Raw genomic sequence first — 20762 nt, 5'->3', positions numbered from 1 at the left:
CAGCAGAAGGCAGATGCCCGCTGTGTGCCCCCAGGCCATGGGCCCTGGCCACCCAGACCCCCAGCGGTGACCCTGTGCAAGTGCCACTTCAAGGTGCCTGTGCGTCCCCCCTGCAGAGGGCGGACGGGACAGTGCTACCTCGCGGGGTCATGCTAAGGTCACAGGAGGAACTGTCAGGCACACAGGCACAGGAAGCGCCAGGGTGTGACGGAAGCCGGTCGGAGAACAGTCTCACCGGAACCTCCCGCCCCCGCTCCCGTCTCTCCTGACAACCCCTCCTCAAGGTGGCCTCCCCGGGTGTGACGGGGTGACTTCCCAGCACCCCGCCCCTCCCTCTGGGGTCCGTGCAAAAGCTCCTGGCCTCAGGGAGACCGGATGCCCTCCACCCACCCAAAGGCTTTCATGCACCAAAGGAAACTTGCTCAATTTGGGAACCATGACACCGTCAGCCAACGGACCTCTCGGGGGTGGGGGTTTCTGCAGCCCTGCCCCACTCCCAGGAGAGGCTTCCTGGCCAAGTGTGGCCTGTGTGTGCAGGCTGCTTTTTTTCAGCCACCAGGGACAGAAGCCTGTGACTGGTGGCTGACCCTGCACCCAGCGTAAGACCCGAATCACAGCAGCAGGGAGGACGATAAGAGGACGTGCCACGCCCACGGCGGGAGGGGCAAGGCCCTCTGAAGCACATCACCAGAGCACATAGCATAGAGCGGGAAGGACTCAACAGGTGGAAGATGCTGAGGCCTGCCCCCAAGACCCCAGGGGCAAGGCCTTGCACCAAGGCCACAGAAGCGGAGCCCGGAACCCAGGTCACTCCGAAGCTGACTGAGCCCCTTCATAACCATCACCAAAAGACCCCTCCTCCCTGATCATCACTAACAAGCTTCCCGACTCCCCAGTAGGCAAAGAGGCCCACTCCAGTGAACACCCTACCAGTGCCCCAACTGATCACTTAACACCAACCTTCCAGCAGGAATTTTCTTTGTCTTGAGGCTATAAAAATTGGCTATTAACTCAGGAAAACTGTCGACTCTCCCTTGCCTGTCAGGAGTTCTCGGCCCACTGCACTCACGGTGCCCACGTTATTTCTGCTCTTTGTTCTTAACAAATTCACTCCCTTCTGACATTCTCTATGTCTGGAGAGATTCTTCCCCTACCCGTGCTTGCCCCAACATTTGGGGTCCCGTATGGGGCTCTGTGTCTGGCAATTCTATTCCAACCTGCACTTGGACTGCCTCAACGGAAAAGAGGTTCCTCCCACATTTTTATCAGTCAGAGAGAAGGAGAAGCTCAAGCTCTGCCCTGAGGTCCAAGGAGGGGTGCCAGGGCCCAAGGGCCGGGGGCGAGCTCCCCACACCTGCAGCACAGCCCGGGGAGCTGAGTGGTGAAGCACGGCTCAGGCCAGCACAGGAAAGAACTGTCCCGCCCTCCCTAAACGCTGTCGGGCACCAAGGAAGCCGGGGAGCCCACCTCCGGAGAGGAGAGGGAGTCACCGCACTGGCCCCGAGAGGGAACACAGCTGTGTCCAACTCACACATCTATATGGTTCATACTGTCAAGTCAGAAAGGACCTAAACTTTCTTTGGTTTGTCCCTTCAAGTATTACACTCTCTTAGGCACTGAATTCTTCAAAATTGTGAACTTTTTTGGAGAGGAGGATGATAAAGGATCAGCCAGAATGAAAAATAAATAAATATATATGTATATAGGTTCCAGTGTGCGCTGTGGCTCTCAGAAGAGGAAGCCACCTGCATTAGAACAGAGCCACGCGAAGGGTGGGGCACGAGCTTAAGTCATAATCCAAACAAACACATTCCCTGTAATAACCTCACTTGAATAAAACTAAAATTAAATAAGAGCTGAAAATCCAGGTTGGAAAGAGGGACAGAACCCGCAGGTATAATTTCCACTTGCCTTCACAGAGCCCTGTCAGAGTAAGCAGCTGACCACAGGCTCCCACACACCTAACACGACAGATAAAGATCCCCTGGAGAAACTCAGCAGGAAGAAGAAAATATCAAGAAACTACCTTTATTATCCTAGTATAATAGATAAGACATCGCATCCATTTAACCAGACAGGATACTGTAAAACCAGAAAAGTCAGACTGCCCAAAAAAAAAAAAAGTTCTTACAAATGAAAGTTTCTTAGAGGTTATCAGGCAAGGTCAGAGATCAAACTGAAGACGTCTCCCACAGGGCAGAGCCAGAGCCACAGACAGGAGACAGGAGACAGAGACCACAGGAGGGCCACAGCTGTGAAGACCTGGGGAAGAGCGCACCTCGGGGTGGCGGGGATGGAGCCCCCAGGACACGAGTGGAGGGACGCTCCTTAAGTGCCGCCCTGAGCTGGGGAGCCAGGCGAGCTGCCCTGAAGCTCTCCGAGAGGAGAGGCGCCAGGCTCAAGCTGGGGCCAAGCAGCAGCGGGACGGGTGGCTCTTCCTCGAGGAAGCCCCACCACCCAGGAGTCCGCGGGCATGGGGACTGGCAGGCCTCCCCAGAGCCCCTCCTGGAGGCCACGGGCCCAAGGCACTGAGCCTGAGGGGGAAACCGCCAGGAGCAAGAGCCCCGACAGCAGGCCCTGTGGGGCACCAGCCTGGAGGGCCTCGCCCCCAGGCAGCAGAAGCAAGCTGGGGAGGGGCAGGCAGCCCTGCAGCACGGACAGGCCAGAGGACGCAGCCCTTGGCCAGTGTGGTCAGAGGCGCGGACCAGAGAGGGCCCGGCACACGGCGCCCCCTGCGGGAGAGGCCACTCGTGTCGGTGCGGCCCAGCACCCAGGGCAGGAAACGATGAGACGCAGCTGGCTTTGTCACCAGCTGCAAGCAGGCGCTCCCGGCCTGAAAGGAGGCCGCCTGCCCGCCCTCACAGCAGCTGGGAACCTGTCTCAAGCTACATCCCAGACCTTGACTCCCTGTTTTGTCCTCACATCTCTGTTGGTCTGACAGAGCTCTCCAGTTTCTGCTGGAAAGATTTCTTAACAGCGGATGAGGCTCAGTGAAAGAACCAGACCTAAAGAAGCTACCGCTGCTCTTGGGAGGGTGTGTCTTATTTGAGCTAGAGAAGCCACACAAGCTTCGTCATCTTCTCCACTCTGGATGTCTGACTCATCTAGGCACTGACCCCGGGGCTCCAGGTCTGGGACCACAGTGGCTCCCCAGGTTCTGGCCCTGAGTGCATCCCAGCCACCCGCCCCCCCCCCCTCCGGGGGCAACCACTGGGTAAGGATGGTCTGTGTCAAGCCAAGAGCTTACGAAAGTGCTTATCTCACAGGACTTGTGAAGTGTTCGGGAGGAGCAAAGTCCTGTGTTCCAGAGATCCGCACTTGATCTGGGCACTGAGAATTACACGGTATCTGGGATGTGACTGAAAATAGTCCAGGGAGAAGGAGGTGAAACGCTGGTCCCATGATGTGAACTCTCCAAGTAGTGGGGAGACCGCACTCCCATGACCCCTACTTCTGTGAAGGGTTAGAGAAGTCCTAATGGAACTTTGAACAAGATAGGAAATAAAAGGGTCATCTCATCTGGTGCAAGCCTGCTCACACCCTCATCTTGTCAAAGACCCCGCCCTTGAACCACTGTTATAACCCTCATCAAATTCTCCCTGTGGGGAGGCGGGGGAACACACAGTTTTTTAAGGCAGGAGCACACTGTGTCCCCCTCTGCCTGGCAAAGTAATAAAGTATCCTTTTCTACTTCACCCAATCAGACAGACTGGGTCATTTCAAGCACACAGGAAGATATTGGAGATGTGTGAAGAAGGCTCACGTCCAAGAGTGTCCTACAGTGGGATCCTTCGGGCCCTTACACAGGGAGCGACCAAGTGGCCTAGAGATCCTGGGCCTCTGGGACGGGGGAAGTAATAAGCCTCAGAAAACCTGCTCTAGTAACCAGAAGTCGGTCCAGTCCCTCCCCACCCAGACAGACCAGAAGGCTCGCTGTGTCTCAGTTCAGTTCAGTGGCTCAGTCGTCTCCGAGTCTGTGCGACCCCAAGGACGGCAGCACACCAGGCGTCCCTGTCCATCACCAATTCCCGTAGCCTACTCAAACTCATGTCCATCGAGTCAGTGATGCCATCCAACCATCTCATCCTCTGTCGTCCCCTTCTCCTCCTGCCTTGTTTTCCAATGAGTCAGTTCTTCCCATCAGGTGGCCAAAGTACTGGAGTTTCAGGTTCAGTCCTTCCAATGAATATTCAGGACTGATTTCCTTAGGATGGACTGGTCAGATCTCCTTGCAGTCCAAGGGACTCTCAAAAGTCTTCTCCAACACCACAGTTCAAAAGGATCAATTCTTTGGCGCTCAGCTTTCTTTATGGTCCAACCCTCACATCCATACATGACTATTGGAAAAACCATAGCTTTGACTAGATGGACCTTTGTCGGCAATGTCTCTGCTTTTTAATATGCTGTCTAGGTTGGTCATAGCTTTTCTTCCAAGGAGGAAGCTTATTTTATTTTTCTATTTTTAAAATTTTTATTAGTTGGAGGCTAATTACTTTACAATGTTGTAGTGGGTTTTGTCATACATTGACATGAATCAGCCATGGAGTTACACGTATTCCCCATCCCGATCCCCCCTCCCACCTCCCTCTCTACCCGATCCCTCTGGGTCTTCCCAGTGCACCAGGCCCGAGCACTTGTCTCATGCATCCAGCCTGGGCTGGTGATCTGTTTCACCATAGATAATATACACGTTTCGATGCTGTTCTCTCTAAACATCCCACCCTCGCCTTCTCCCACAGAGTCCAAAAGTCTGTTCTGTACATCTGTGTCTCTTTTTCTGTTTTGCATATAGGGTTATCATTACCATCTTTCTAAGTTCCATATATATGTGTTAGTATGCTGTAATGGTCTTTATCTTTCTGGCTTACTTCACTCTGTATAATGGGCTCCAGTTTCATCCATCTCATTAGAACTGATTCAAATGAATTCTTTTTAATGGCTGAGTAATATTCCATGGTGTATATGTACCACAGCTTCCTTATCCATTTGTCTGCTGATGGGCATCTAGGTTGCTTCCATGTCCTGGCTATTATAAACAGTGCTGCGATGAACAAAAAATATGGAACGCTTCATGAATTTGCGTGTCATCCTTGCGCAGGGGCCATGCTAATCTTCTCTGTATTGTTCCAATTTTAGTATATGTGCTGCCCAAGCGAGCACGGAGGAAGCATATTTTAATTTCATGTCTGCAATCATCATCTGCAGTGATTTTGGAGCCCAAGAAGACAGTCTGTCACTGTTTCCACTGTTTCCCCATCTATTTGCCATGCAGTGATGGGACCAGATGCCATGACCTTAGTTTTCTGAATGTTGAGTTTTAAACCAGCTTTTTCACTCTCCTCTTTCACTTTCATCAAGAGGCTCTTAAGTTCCTCTTCACTTTCTACCGTAAGGGTGGTGTCATCTGCACATCTGAGGTTATTGATATTTCTCCCAGCAATCTTGATTCCAGCTTGTGTTTCATCCAGTTCAGTATTTTGCATGATGTACTGTGCATATAAGTTAAATAAGCAAGGTGACAACATACAGCCCTGACATACTCCTTTTCCGATCTGGAACCACTGTGTCTAGCCTCCTGAGAACTGGAACCATGGACACACAAGTCCCAGCCAGAGTCCCCCAGGGCAGCGACTGTGGTCGTGAGAAAGCCACCACTCAAACTGAACTCAGAGTCTCATTCCACTTCAAAAACATGGGGCCGTGTGTGTACTGGCATATTTAAAATGCACACACATCAAGTCACATACCCAAAGAAGCAGGACTGAAGGAAAGTGATCAAAATGTCAGTAAGAGCCACCTCTGGGCAGAGAGAGCATGAAAAACACTCTGCTCCTTTGAAATCATCTGCAATGTTATCTGAACGGAATGAAGGGGCTTTGCCCACCAGCCCCACTGACTGAAACAGGAGCTGGAGATGGGCCAGCACTGCTGGGACAGGCTTCCTGCTCCCACATCCTCTCCCTCCGCTCCTCGCACGGCCCGCAGGGCCCAGTGCGGGGCTCCCCGCTTCCCCCACGGGCGGGCAGATGCCCCTCACAGCCTGCATGTCATCACTCGTGTCTCAAAGCCTCCCTCCTGTCGCCGCGTGAAAAGGTAACAAGGTGCTTGTGATGAAGGCAGCCTAATAGGGCGGCAACCCCTCAGAGCTGCTGGCAACGCCCACTGGCTGAAGAGCCTGAAGGCTGGCCCGGAGGCAGAGCCCAGAGAGCCCCTGCGGCGCCCCGGGGGACAGGACCGGGCGGCCGGGGGCGGCTCACACAGCCGATGGCTGTCAGGCTCAGTGGCAAAGTGACAGGGGTCGGGGGCGGGGGGGGGGGGGGGGGGGGGGCCGCGCCGTGGGCCACGGTGGAGCAGCGCTCGCGGCGCGCACGTGACACTTAGCGGAGCCCGGGCCCAGGGGCGCACAGCGTGGTTTCCAAGGACGGCAAGTGCGGGAGCAGGCGTCTCCGTGGCCAGGAGGTCAGGGGGGCAGGGCCAGCTCTGCCCAGCTGGAGCACCGGGTGCCGGCCATTCAGGATGCAGCCTGGGCGGCGGATGGGCTCTGCTTCCACACACAGACACACGACGGGAGTCTGGGGGGCCCTGAGCGGCGCCTCAGCCCCACCCTCAGCTTTAGTGCCCAAACTGACCTCAGCCCCGGGCAGGGGTCCCCGCGTCCTCCCTGGGGTGACTCTCAGTACCTGACAGCTGTGAAGGGCCCCCGGTGGCCCACAGGGCTTTCTCTCCACTTGACAACAGGGGCTCCAGCCCACACCCGGCGGCCAGAGCACTTCCTCACACCGCACCTCTGATGAGGACGGAAAGGGAGTTGGAAAGAGAGAGAGGACGGGGTCAGCGGGGACGCACCTGAGCACTGCCCCAGCCCCGGAGTCCGGAGAGGCTTCGGAGAGCAGCGCGCCCCGGGCAGCGCCTTATGCCCCTGCCTGCCCCGCCCGGCCTGGATGCTGAGGGGCTGAGCAGAGGCCAGTGGGTCACACCCCACCCTGGTCCTTACCCTGGCCCCCAGAACAGGAGGAGCCTGACATCACCCGCTGCTCTGCACAAAGTCGGAGCAGAGCCCAGCGAGGACCAGCGAGCGGAGAGAGGATACACCCGAGCACTCTGCTGTCACAAACAGCCTCAAAAACGAAAGGTTCAAGCGTCTTCTCCAAGGATTCACTGTGCCAAGTTACTGCACCTGGATACACAACTCATTCAGTCAGAGTCCATTATTAACAGACCCCGCCTGGGTTAGCAAGGCATGCCTTCTTTTGCTTGCCTTTGGCAACACCCCACAGCTTGAGAGATCCCTGACCAGGGGCGGAATCCGCACCCTCGGCAGTGACAGGGCCAAGCAAGGGACCACCAGGCGTCCTCATGAGCAGAGCTTCCTTATCAAAGTGGGGGGTGCGTCCCCCACCCCTGGAGCTGTGGTTTCAAGGTAATCACGCCTGGGCTCCTAACTACCCTCCCCTGTCTCTGGGACCAGGTACTCCTCTGCTTATCTGCTGAACAGAACCATCCAGGAACAGCCTGGACTCCCATGTCTACACAGCTCCACACTGCTTTCCACATCCCTCCCTGCAGCCGCCCGGCGTCCCTCACCTGAGACAAGGCACCTAGGGGTGCGCGGGACACTGAAGTGTGACCAGGCCCTGCTCCCACAAACTTCTAACACTGCTGGCAAGGCAAAGTAAGTGACCACGAGTGTCGAAACAGCAAAGGAGAGTTCACCTGTTCGGTTCATGCCAGGATGCATCCAATCAGGGTGCGACAATCAGGGTCCTCAGGAGGAAGTAGGACCACTGTGAGCGGAGCCATCAGGGGTCGGGAGGAGGGACGATGCCAGACCTCCAGCAGGGAGAGGGGACACGCCTGCAGCCAGGGGCGTGCAGCGGGGCCCGGCGGGGCAGAGGCAGGGAGGCAGCCCGGACAGGCAGCTTCAGATGGAAAGCAGAAGCCTCTCAGCAGGGGTGGGGAGGGCAGAACCGCCTTCAGACGGCTGTGCTGGCACCGGGCTGGGCGAAGGAGGCTGCCCACCCTGACTCAGGGCACGGGCAACTCGCCACCTCACGGCAGCTGGAGGAGACCACGGCCCTCCCCCTCCTCCCTGCACACAGAGTCTACCTCTCCTTCAAGAGATTTCTGACTGCAAACAAATACATGTTGGCTGTTAAACTACACAGTACCCACGTGTACTACAAAGTACAAAGAAAATTAAAATCACTCAGACAACCAGCCAAAAGTAACGACTTAAACTCAACCTGCACCCGACGTCCACGGCTCGTGGGGACACCAGCTTGCCTGCATCCCGCATGCGTGGTGCTGTGACTTTCTCAGACTCTGAGATGGGCACCCATTAGGGTGACCCACTGTCACCCCAGCAGAGGCAGGAAGCAACTGTGACTCAAGAACGTTCGTGATGTTCCTGCCTGGAGGGGCTCAGACCAGGGGGTGACAAGAATTCCAACAATCCAGATGTAAACTGTAGGTGAGGCAGTCATGGAGCACAGCGGGGCGGGGGGTGGGGCAGCCCACTGGGAGTCCTGGGAGGGCGAGTGGCACGGAGCCTCGTGCTGAGCCACGGAAGCAAGCAGGAGGCGGGGCAGCCATGTCCAGGGCTGGGCTCCCGTGGGCTCCCATGCCCAGAGCTGGGGCAGCCTGGCACGGTAGAGGCGGCAGGCACGCATGCACAGACTCTGGAGGAGGGATCCCGGCACGGAGCTGAGTCCACCGGCTGCCACCCAAACATTCTGGGCGTCAGAGTGACTGGGGACAGAGGGTGGAGTCCTTGAGGCGAGAGCTGACAAGCTGAAGCCGAGTGCTGAACACACAGGTGTGGCGGGGTCTTTACACTACTTGTTTCTATGACCCATTTTGAATTTTTAAGAAGCCATCAGAATTCCTTTAAAAATTGACCTTTTGGGTTCATAACCGACATCACTGCCCTGAGGGATGCTCTTCTGGGGCAAGTACCCCTTGTCCTTCACGACACTGTTACGGTCCTTCCCACCCTAGAATGCCCACTTAGGGTCCTGGACCAGCCACGGCCACCAGGTCAGGAATGGCACTAACAGCGGGACAATTTCCAGCCAGGAAGGGATGTGAGAGCTGCAGCTGGTGGGGCTGGAGGCTGGCTGCAGCCCATGAGGCCAAAGGTCAGCGGGGCTTGTGGTGCTGTGTCAGCCACCCTGTGGGACCCAGTGACCCATGGGGAGTGGCTACAATTGCCAACAGGATGCCCACTGGCAGTGGTCCCACCAAAGCGCTCTCGGCACATCTGGCTTGGGTTAACGTCCATCCCCCCAGTTTCCCCAGAGACGTGACCACTCTTTCAGAGAAAAGGCAGTTTGCCTCAAGGCGGTGGGTGAGCCAACAGGCCAGCTCCTGCAGCAGGGCGCAGAGCACGCCCCCACGTTTCAGCTGCCGTAGAGAAAACCCTGGGTGACGGAGGGCTCCCGTCCCCTCAGGTCACTCTCTCTCCTGGTCTAGGGGAGCAGAGCCAAGGCCCAGGACCCTGAAGTCAGTGTCTCACCAATCGCGTTCTGGCTGCTTCAGTTGGACTTATGGTGACCAGACAGGGCCCCTGGCCTTGGGGCCCAGACATTCTGGTTGTGGGCTGTACCCAGACACCAGCCCAGCCATGTGGCTGACACCCGGCGAGGAAGAAAGTGATGGTCTCAGCAGCCTCCGCACTGGAGAAAAGGCCAGAGTCACACCACGGAGGCCTGGGGCTGCTGCGGCCTGTGGCCAAGCCAGGAAAAGCGTCGGCCAAGACTCAGCGGCTTCTGCCCGAGGGAGGGACCACAGGCCACAGGCAGGCTCCAGACGCGCAAGCTTCAGGACGCTCCCCTCCGTCTGCAGACCTCTCCAGACCCGTGCAAGGTGCTGTCTGGTTGTTCTCTTCAGCTTTTGTGCTTGTTTTATTTTGTTTCTGGGTAACAGCACTCGGCATGCTCCTTCCGATCTAGGCTGAAATCTCCGCACCTCCTAGGTCGCAGACCTGGATCTCCCACGTCCCTTTGGGGCTGTGGCAGAAGAGGCGGCTGACCTGTCACTGACCCCCACCCGCAACTCCCCTCGGCGCTCCCTCCCCAACCCTGGCCCCCGACTCGAGCCCTGACCAGGGCTGCCCTCCCCCAGCCCTCTCTCCTCCCCTTGGCATCTGTCAGCCCAGGGGACGTTCATTCACTCCACGCCTGAAGGTGCATCCTGCTGTACTCAAGGGTGGGAGGTATCAACACAAAACTCAAGACAAGTCTCTGGAGACGCTTAAGGCAGCATTTTCTCGCATTCACTGCTCACCCACCCTATGGCAGGCGGAGCGCTGCTCACTTCTCACACATGCTTGTTCTCCAGAAGCCAACAGACCGGACACGTGTGCACAACACTAACCCAACGACCCCAGGAGTCAGGTCTAAGGCCCACAAAGGCCAGCTGGGGGCCCTCGGGGGGCTGCTCTTGCGGTCCTGCGGGGAAAGCAGGTGTTCCACAAAGAGCCCATCTGAGCCCACCGAGAGGTTCACAGCTACCCTCCCCAGAGGCTCCTATAAGCGTCACTGGTCCCTCACCAGCACCGGCCCCTCCTCCTGCCAGGGCCTGGGGTAGGGGCGTCAGGCGACACATCACTGCAAGCCCTCCAGCCCTGTGAGACAGCCTGGATGCCTGCCTCGAGAGATGACTGGAAAGGTGACGTGCCCAAGGTCACTCAGCTAACAAGTGGAGAAAGGATAGCTCCCAAGCTTCAGAGTGCGTGCTGGAGCCAGTCGCCCAGGACAGTGGTTGAGAGAGCGGCTCACACAGCCCCCAGGACGCCGCCTGCTCCTGCATGCTTCAGCAAGTGCTTCACACGCCAGGTGTTATTTTCACAGGATTAGAGTCTTGCAGGAAACTCAAAGGGCCAGAGACACATTACAGGGGGTGACCCACTCTAGGCAGGGTGGGCAGGACCTGGAGAATTTGATATTGAAGCAGACCTATCAACAAAGAGAAGGAGCTAGTCAGGAATACAGCAGGGGGAGTCTACACGTTGTGGAATTCTTTAAATACTCCATGATATACTGTTTAAAGGGAAAGAAAAAGAAAGAATTTGAAACAGGCAAGAAGCTGAAAGCCCACAGAGGCTGGACAAGGGCGGGGGTTCAAGAGAGGTGGCAAGGCAGGGCCGGGCCAGCCAGAACCCTGTCCTGACGCTGAGGACAGTCACGAGGAGTTGTCAGCAGGGCAGTGGGAAGCAAGGGGAGGCACAAGTCGGGGAGTGGGGGGCTATGGAGAGGCTGCCCCGGCGTTCCTGCAAGGCCTGGGGACGAGCCCCACTAACGCTGCTTTCCACAGTGAAGTTGGGAGCTGCTTCTTCAGCCCGTGCTCTGAGCATGTTCTCTCCAGAGCGACTCAGAGCTGGGTGAGGGCAGGGCACTGCTCTCAGAGGCTCCCCTCCCTCTGCGACGTCCCAGTTCTCCACTTGGCTTTCCTCATTCAACTATAAACTACTTCCACTCAAAACATTTCCCAAGGGACCACCCTGGCGGTCCAGGTGCTAAGACTCCGGGTTTCCACTGCAGGGATCACAGGTTCAATCCCTGGTTGGGGAACTAAGATCCCACATGCCCTGTGGCACAGACCAAAAAAACCAAACAACAAACTAGCAAACCATTTCCCAAGACAGCCAATTTTAAGCTCCAGCATAAACACTGTAGAAAGTCAGAAGTAACAATATGCCAGGTGTCCTGACCTTCTTTTGTAACTCTGTGAACACCATAAATCAAGGTACCAAGAATCACACTTTCAAAGTGAAACCCGGAGAGAAAAGAGAAAATCTGAGAACTGAGAACACCCACAGAAGTGAGGCAGACAGCCTCCAAAACTGCTCATCCTGGGCTCCCCATTGTGTCCAGGCCCTAACCCTGAATATGCCCACAGCAGAGGCAGAAGGGCCTCTTCAGATCTAATCAAGGCACTGACTTCAAAGTGGGGACAACATCCTGGATTATCCTGGTGAGCTCAATCTACTCTAAGCCACTAGCAGAGTATTATTTTTTTCTGGATGGGGCAGAAGAGCCCACCCTTGCTGGAGCTGGGCACGTGGGTGTGGGAAGGAATGGAGCCAGCCCCTGGGAACAAAGACAGACCGACCCTGGCAAGGTTAACAGTGAGGAACGATTTCGCCTCAGTCCTCCAGCTGTGTGGAACTGAATTGTCAACAACCTGAACGAGCCTGAAAGCAAATTCTACCCCAGAGCCTCCAGGAGGAAAGGCACCTGCCAACATCTTCATTTCAGCCCTGGAAGACCCTGGGGAGGACTCAGCTGAGCCCACTTCTGATCTACAGAAACTGTTGGGTAATAATACACCTCAGTTGTTTTTAAACAAAACAAATTGTAGGCAGCAACAGAAAAGTAATATCTAACCACCAAACTGGCAATAAAAAAAAAAAGGGCCCAGGTTCTCTGGAAGCAGAAGGCTGAATCAAGAAGTACTCAGTCTGTCCTCATTAGTGGTCCCCCAGCCCTCAGACACTCCCCTACCTGCCCCACTTCAGGGACAACTCCTTCCTTCCGCCCTTAAACTCCAGGCTTCCTCCAAGAGAAATCTCTGCCCTGGGGGCCTTTCTTCCAGGAGCCCAGAAGTGGGCCAAGCCTCAAGATTGCACTGAGTCTGTAACATGGGCAGAACCATCCCAGACAATTCCACTGCAGGGCCCGGCCAAGTTCTCCAGTCCCCACTGCCTGCCCTGGACTGCCAGCTTCCCTGCCTTCCCCCACTTCCTTCCTTCCACACGGTTGCACCCCACCCCCTCCATCCAGTTAGTCAGCAAGGACCATCCATCTGCACTCGCTCTCCTCTTTCCCTGGGACTGTCTTCCTCTTTCAGTTTCCAGCACTGTCTCATGCAGGCCTTTATAAGCGCTTGCCTGACTAGGTCACTCCTCAACGATTTTCTGGAGCAATGAGAAAGACAGGGCTCTAGCAGGGGGAATTCAGGCATGAAAAATGACAGGTCCCCAGACACCCAAGTGCTCAGAACTCTCGGAATGGCCTTCCTGGCCTCTCTCCTGTTCTTGATCCGCCTGGGGTGGGAGGGTGGGGAAATGGAAGGATCTTCCCAACTCCCGCATCTCAGCACCTCCAGGCAGGCCCCGTGCCAAACAGAGGCTCACCTCCCCAGAGCTGCGCTTCCACCACTAACTGGCCGCCCCCGTTCGCCCTTGTTGCATGATCGTCTCCTGAACCCCCACGACTCAGCCTAGCAGAGTACCACCCCGCTGCGCGGTGGGGGCTCACTCTCTCCAAGCCTCAGCAGGCGGTGACGGCCCTTCTCACTCCTACTCGTCTTTCTGGGGCTCGATTTCTGCGTCGCCTACTCCCCAAGGCTGCTCCTGGCCTGCTCAAGCGAACTATCAATTCCGGTAGGAGAAAGCCGGCGCTGTAACTGCGCCCCGAGGCGGCGGCGCGTCCCCCAGGAGCAGGGGCTGACCCTCGCCGGCCCGGCAAGCTCTAGCAGAAGGCAGTAAACCCGCAAGCGGCAGCTGCGGAAAAGCACGAGCTCGGCACGCCAAGCCCCCGGGCGACAGGCAGCCCCTAGCCTCGAGGGGTCAGCAGCTGAGACAGGGAAGGAGGCAAACAACCCCAGCTCTTCACGCCCACTCCCGACCGAAGGTCGCTTCCTGACGGCCTCTTCCTGTCACCCTCCGGCGAAGCCCGCGGCGGGGAGGGGGTCCCCCGCAGACTCCCGCCCCCACCGCCCCTCCCGTCCGCCCCCTCCGCCCTCAGGCGCTTCTCCGAGGAGGAATCGCGAGGCGCCCAGCGTTGTGGACGCCGCCACGGGAGGCCCCAGGCTCCTCCGTCCGCAGTGGGACGCAGAGGGGGGAAAGGCCGCCGCCTCCGGATCACACGAAGGACGAATGCGAAAGCTCAGGATGATGACTCAGAAGCCGGGGCTCGCCCGCTACAAGACTACGACTCATGAAGGCGAATCCGCAGCCCAGAGGGGAGGGAGGGGTGGGCGGCGAGGGCCGCGTCCCGGTCCCCTCCGCGGTCCGGCGCCCAGGACCCAGCCGTCCGGCCGCGCCGCCCCCCGCCGCGAGGAGAGCTGAGGAGAGGGCTGAGGGGAAGGGCGGGGGTCGCGCCGCTGCCCCGGCCCCTACTCACATTTGGCTGACCAGCTTCTGCCGAAAGGCGGCGCTCCGCCAGTCGGTCTCCTGCCCCGAAACGTCCATGCCGGTGCCCCACTCCCACCTCCCGCGCCCCGCTCCGCTGCCGCCGCCGCTGCCGCCTCAGTCGCGGAGCCAGGCCCAAACCCGGAAGCCGTCGGCGGCGCCTCGGCCGCGCCGGAAGAGGAGAGGGGATTGTGGGAAATGGGGGCGCGCGCGCGCGCTTGTGGGAAATGGAGTCCGCGGGCGCCCCATCCCCCGCCGCGCTCCGGGTCACCTACTTGGCCTGTGGCCCTACTGTGTGCAGGTCCCGTGAGCCCAGGGCATCCGCACCGCTCGGGGAGGCGGCGCGAAGCCGCCCGTTATCTGAGCGGATGCCTTGGAGACACTGTTTATGAGAGATTTTTCAGCACCAGCTCGGCCCTTCCTGCGGCACAGGCTTTCCCGTCTGGCCCAACAGCCTTGTCCGTGGAGAACACAGTCCAGATGCTCACCAAAGGCACACGAACGTGCCGAGTGGAGGAGGCAGAGGGAGCCGGAGGCGAGGCATGCGGGAATGGACCAGGGGGTGGGGTGGGGGGGGGTGAAGCTTTAGGATACTCTTAGGAGGATGAAATTTCTGCCGGATTGATCCTATGGGGCCTTGTCTGTGCCCCTGGGGAGGGAAGGCAGGTGACAAGAATCCTGAGCCCAAGTGGACCACAAAGGCTATTGAATGAATGAATGAATGAATCACCAAGATGGGCCTCATGGAACGTGGGCTGAACTGACATCTACCGATGCCTACTAAGCGCTGGGCCCAGGAGGGGCTGTGTCCACTCTGTGTCCGTGAGCCCCAGACAGGAGTAGGGGACAGGGGATTGGGAGAGGAGGCAGTGAGCAGCTTCCCTAGAGGGGCCCCTCTTGTCCTCAGGTTTCAGGTCTTGCAGTGATGGAGAGCTGTTCACATCTTCAAACTTTTTTGCTCTCATTCTTTCAAAAATAATTTTTAAAAATTCTGTCCTGGGAATTCACTGCCAGGCCAGCTGTTGGGACTCTAAGCTTTCACTTGACAGGGTGCAGGTTTGACTGCTGGTGGGGAACTAGGATCCCACAAGTGTCCAGGTGAACAAAAAAATTCTGTCCCTGCGGTGATCAACTTTTGCTGGTTTGCCTAGGACCTCCCAGTTTTACCTCCTAAAGCCCATGTCTTGGCCACCCTCAGGCTGACTGGAATGGTTCATTGCCCTGTCTCTGTCCCTCTTGCACGTTTAATAAAACTGAGATCCAATACACATATCATATACCTCACTCTTTTAAAGTGTGCTTCAACTAACCCGTGTTGTGTGCTAATTGTGTTCAATAAACCAAGTGATTCATGAATTAAATATTGGTTATGTATATTGTATATCTCCAATTCAGTGATTTTTTTTTTCCTGTCCTTACTGTTGCTCCCTGTGACAAAGAGGCTCAGAACATTGTCAAGAATTTATCATCAAGATAAACTTAAGTGCTATCCCCTTTGGTGTTTGCTACAGACTTCTATTTCTACTTATCCCTTTGTCTGGGGTCCAGAGGTGATGACAACTTGGTTAGAGTATGGATGGTGACTATGGAAAGAGAGGCAGAGACAGCCACAGACCTTCTGGCCTCAGGGAGAGAGGGGGAGAGACAGGAAGGTAGGTCCTGAATGGACTCTGGGGAGGAAATGGCAAAGGAAGCTGAAGCTGACTGGAGGCAGGATCCTTTCCCAAGCCACCCGAGGTGCTGGGCCAAACCTCTGCTCTGCTGGTTCCCGAGACCACCTTGCCGTAGCTGGACCCTGTCACTAGCCACACATTTGGTGGATACCATGATGGGCGCTGCAGGAGGCAGGAGCTGGAAGCCTCCCTCTAGAAAGCCTTGCACACCCTCCTGGGGGCTCTGGCCCTCCCCTTCCAGCCTTGCACAGGGACCCCTCTAGTCCCTCTCCTCACTCTGGTGCTTAATCCTGGAAGGTGCTGGCCTGCCCCTCCTGAAACCACACACTTCAGATAGGGGACTGGACCCGGCCAAAATCCAGACTGAGCCTCGAACCCACTGTCTCTTCATTGGAATTGCACACCTGGTCTCAGGACTTAATGAAGCTAAGGTTATGTCTCCAGTCAGGAGGAATTCAGCAAGAGGCAAAGTGACAGATAAGAAATGGATTTATTTAGAAAGAAACACTTTCCATAGATAAAATACAGTTCCTCTCGAAGGGCAGGAGCAGTCCCAAAATATGTGGTGGTTAGTTCTTATGGGCTGGGTAATTTCATAGACTAATGAATGGGAGGGTTATTCCAACTGTTTTGGAGATTGGGTGGGGATTTCCAGGAACCAGGCCACCACCCACTTTTTGGCCTTAGATGTCAGCCTCAGGAGGAGGAGGAGAAGGGGACGACAGAGGATGAGATGGTGGAATGGCATCACAGACTCAATGGACATGAGTTTGAGTAAATTCCAGGAGCTGGTGATGGACAGGGAAGCCTGGTGTGCTGCAGTTCATAGGGTCGCAAAGAGTTGGACACGACTGAGCAACTGAACTGAACTGAACTGTCATCCTCAGAAAATTCACAGTACCTGTGAGCACATCATTTAGATGCTATTATATTACAATAGGTGCATAATGAGGCTCCAGGTCCACTGGAAGTCGAATCGTCCACCTTCTTGGATGTTGGCAGTTCTAACTAGTTGTTGTTCTGTCCTCAAGGGCTTTGCTGTTCTTTTATTTATTTATTTTTTTTTCATGTTCTCATTGCCTCTTTGTTCAGGTCTTTATTCAAAATTAGCTGTCCAAAATGATTTGGCATTTATGGTATAAACAAATTTAAGTTTATGCAGCAGCCTTCTTTTCCTCTGAGGTGGGTTTCTTTTCTGTGGGCTTCTTCTCAGCGGGCTTCTTCTCAGCTGCTGGTTTCTTGGTCCCTGCAGCCTTTTTTCCCACCACAGGCTTCTTCAGCTTCTTATCGCCAACAGCCTTCTTTTCTTTGTTTCCCACCACAGGCTTCTTGCCCTCAACCCCCTTTTGCTGTTCTTTTAAAAGTTGTGCCCTGCCGCTTTCCCTCGTCTCACTTCTACGCCAGCACTTGCCAGCTGTAACCCCTCTTCTGTGTTTGTCTTGGAGCCGGCAATCATTTATGAGTGTGGAGGTGGCCAGCAGTTGTTGCTTCTAAAAGCAACACATAGTAGAAACTTTATTTTTTATTGGAGTACAGTCGGCTTTTTTTTTTTGGCTTCCTTGCTGGCTCAGTGGTAAAGAGTCCACCCGCCAATGCAGGAGACTCTTGCCTTCTGAGATGGCCTGGCTCTTTCCGTGGAGTGTTTCTCTCTAAATAAACCCGCTTCTCACCTATCACTTTGTCTCTCACTGAATTCTTTCTGTGATGACACATAAGTCACTTGAGCTTCATTACATCCTGAGAGCAGGTGTGTGATCTCGATGAAAAGAAGTGGGTTCAGGGACTTCCCTGGTGGTCCAGTGATTAAGGATCCACCTTTCAATGCAGGAGACGTGGGTTCAATCCCTGGTCGGGGAACTAAGATCCCCCTATGCCACAGGGCAGTTAAACCCCGGTGCCACAACTACTGAGCCCAAGTGATGTGGAGGCCATATGCCACAGCTAGAGAGAGCCTGCGCTCAGCAATGAAGATCCAGCCGAAAATACATTAATTTTTCTCATTTTTAACATTAATTTAAAACATTTTTTTAAAAAGGTAAAATCACAACTCTAATTAACTCATTGATGAGGAAGCTGGTAACTTCTTAGCAGCTTTTTAATATTCAGGAGTATTGAAATTGCTTGTGGGGGTGTGTGTGGGTCCAGTGCTCACTGCTCAAAAGCCAACAAGCAGGCCATGCTGATGGAAAGGAAAACGTCTTTACTTTCAATGCTGGCAGCTGGCAGGGGAGGGTGGAGACATCTGTACAAAGGCAGACTCCCCACCACCCATCCCACCCCCGGCCAACCAGTGCGGCAAGAGCTTTTATAGACAAAAGTGTAGGGGGTGCATGCAGGGACTACATGCAGAAACAGCACAGTCAGCTCTGACAGTCATCTTCAGACTGGCCATCAGGTGGTCTGACCGGCATCATCTTGATTGTTTTAGGTCCAGTTAATCTTTAGTTCCAGGGTCAGTTTGTTCCCATTTCTTTGAGGCTAGTTTTCGGAATTGTGGCAGCTTGGGTCATGGGTACAGTCTGATCATCATGGAGTTAACGTCTTCCACCGGGGTTTCAGTATCTGTAAGACAGCTCACAGGATATGGCTCAGAATATTATCTATAGTCCTTGAGAAAGAGCTAAAAGGTCCTTGACTATGCTTAATGACTACATTATTATTATTTGGTCTCTTTTGACTGTTCTCGTTTGTTTCTGCATTTCTCATTTATCTGATTAAACTTACTCTTTGACTAAGGTTCTCTACAGACAAAAGGCAGGCGTAGGACACGGTGTGTGGTTGGGGGCGGACGAGGACCACAGGGTCCTGCTCCGTTACAAACTGAATGTGCAAATATAGACAAGACTGACCTCTCCCACAGCAGGTGAGAGAAATCAATGGGATCTCCCCCCATCTGGCAGAATTTGCACGTCTAGGGACAAGAATTATTCTGCACTGTGATTATCTGTAATGTACAGAGTTGTAAACTACTTCAATGGCAAGGAAATCTGATAACCCAGAGGAGTGTGGTCCAGACGATGCCCAGTTCTCTCTTGAAGCGCACAGTTCTCCCTAAGAGTATATCACATAATCTTTACAGGTTTTTTTACCTTTTTTTCCCAAGCAGGTAGCACTTTGTCTACACCGCAGTGATTGTCACATTATGAATTGCAAATCCAGGTAGGGTGAGGCTACAAGACAAAGGACCCAGTTTCTTCAACAAGAAGAAAAATACAGGCTGCCACACTCTCCCTCTATGACAGACTGCACTCGTCTGTGGAGGGTGCTTCTCTCTGAATCCGAAGAAATCTACTTCTTATCTAAAAAAGAAAAGAAAGAATAAGAAAAATACAAGTGAAGGGGAACCCAAAGATAAGCAAAGATAGGCTTCAGAGGTACCCCATCCTGTCACTGCAGTCATATCCGACTCTTTGTGACCCCATGGACTGCGGTCCCCCAGGCTCCTCTGTCCATGGGATTCTCCAGGCAAGAACACTGGAGTGGCTTGCCGTTTCCTTCTCCAGGGCATCTTCCCGACCCACAAGAGACCCACGTCTCTTGTGTCTCCTGCAGTAGTAAGAGGATTCTTTACCACTAGCGCCACCTGGGAAGCCAGAGGCACCCCACCTGTCTGCAAAGCCAGGACCTTGTTTGAACCTTGATGCCAATAAATTTCAAAATTCAGCGAGGAGGGACATGTAGAGAACAGTTGGGAAATGCGTTTACTTGACTGTTTGGTGAAGTTAAGAAACTATTATTGGGAATTCCCTGGCAGTCCATTGGTTGGGACTTCATGCCTTCACTGCTGGGGCCTGGGTTGTATCCCTGGTCACTTGGTTTAAAAAAAAAAAAGGTCATTGCTACATCACAGCCTCTAAATTACCTGCTTCAGGTCAGGTACCAAACCGGTTTATTTATGGACACATGCTGCCAGATAAGGGAGTGTGAGAGGATGGTCATGTCCCAGCAATCAGGTGAGTCCCTGGGACCAGCTGCCAAATGAGGAGCCTTGGCCTCATGCAGGGAAGAATTCAGGAGTAAGCCACAGTAGGGTGAAAGCGAATTTATTTACAGACAAACAGGTTCCATGGACAGAATGCATCCCTCTCAGAAAGTGAGATGGTCCTGGGTTGTGGGGTGTTTAGTTTTTACAGGCTGGGTGACAAACCTAAATAGCATATTAAAAAGCAGAGACATCACTTTGCTAGTCCATCTAGTTAAAGCTATGGTGTTTCCAATAGTCATGTATGGATGTGAAAGTTGGACCATAAAGAAGGCTGAGCGCAGAAGAATTGATGCTTTTGAACTGTGGCATTGGAGAAGACTCTTTAGAGTCCGTTGGACTGCAAGGAGATCAAACCAGTCCATCCTAAAGGAAATCAACCCTGAACACTCTTGGAAGGACTGATGCTGAAGCTGAAGCTCCAATACTTTGGCCACCTAATGCAAAGAGCTGACTCACTGGAAAAGACCCTGATACTGGGAAAGACTGAAGGCAGGAGGGGAAGGGGACGACAGAGGATGAGATGGTTGGATGGCATCACCCACTCAATGGACTTGAGTTTGAGCAAGCTCCAGGAAATGATGAAGGACAGGGAAGCCTGGCGTGCTGGGTGGCAAAGAGTCAGACATGATTTAGCGACTGAACAACAACAACAAATTTCAGTGGCTAAGTGGGAGTATTATTTCCACTCCTCTGGGGAAAGGATTCAGTTCAGTTCAATTGAGTCACTCAGTTGTGTCCGATTCTTTGTGACTCCAGGGACTGTAGCACACCAGGCCTCCCTGGAGAAAGGGTAGGGATTTCCAGGAATTAGGCTACTACTTTCTGGCCTTTTATGGTCGACCTGGGAACTGTCCTGGTCTCAGTGGCTGTGTCAGTTAGCTAATGGATTATAATAAGCGTATAACGAGACTCAAGGTCCACTGGAAGTCAGATCTTTTGCCACTTGGACCTACTTGGTTCTAACCAGTTA

The 20762-nt window shown here is 54.5% G+C and overlaps 1 protein-coding gene and 1 non-coding gene across 3 annotated transcripts in view; both read right to left on the bottom strand.

The window, feature by feature from the left end:
* MED15 (mediator complex subunit 15) overlaps nt 1-14306 on the bottom strand; it is a 46322-nt gene extending 32016 nt beyond the window's left edge. The window contains exon 1 of one of the 2 annotated variants that reach the window (XM_043901074.1): nt 14127-14306. In XM_043901074.1, the coding sequence (XP_043757009.1) occupies nt 14127-14194 (68 nt within the window). In that variant the 5' untranslated portion in view covers nt 14195-14306. The remainder of the gene's footprint in view (nt 1-14126) is intronic. The other variant, XM_043901073.1, reaches the window with a different exon arrangement.
* On the bottom strand, nt 5054-5160 carry LOC122695746. The gene has a single exon (XR_006341503.1). It is a non-coding gene; the product is annotated as a U6 spliceosomal RNA (small nuclear RNA).
* Nucleotides 14307-20762: the final 6456 nt, after the last annotated feature.

This window comes from Cervus elaphus, chromosome 5, assembly GCF_910594005.1.
Source record: "Cervus elaphus chromosome 5, mCerEla1.1, whole genome shotgun sequence".
Taxonomy (NCBI): Eukaryota; Metazoa; Chordata; class Mammalia; order Artiodactyla; family Cervidae; genus Cervus; species Cervus elaphus.
This window is presented reverse-complemented; position numbering and strand designations above follow the sequence as displayed.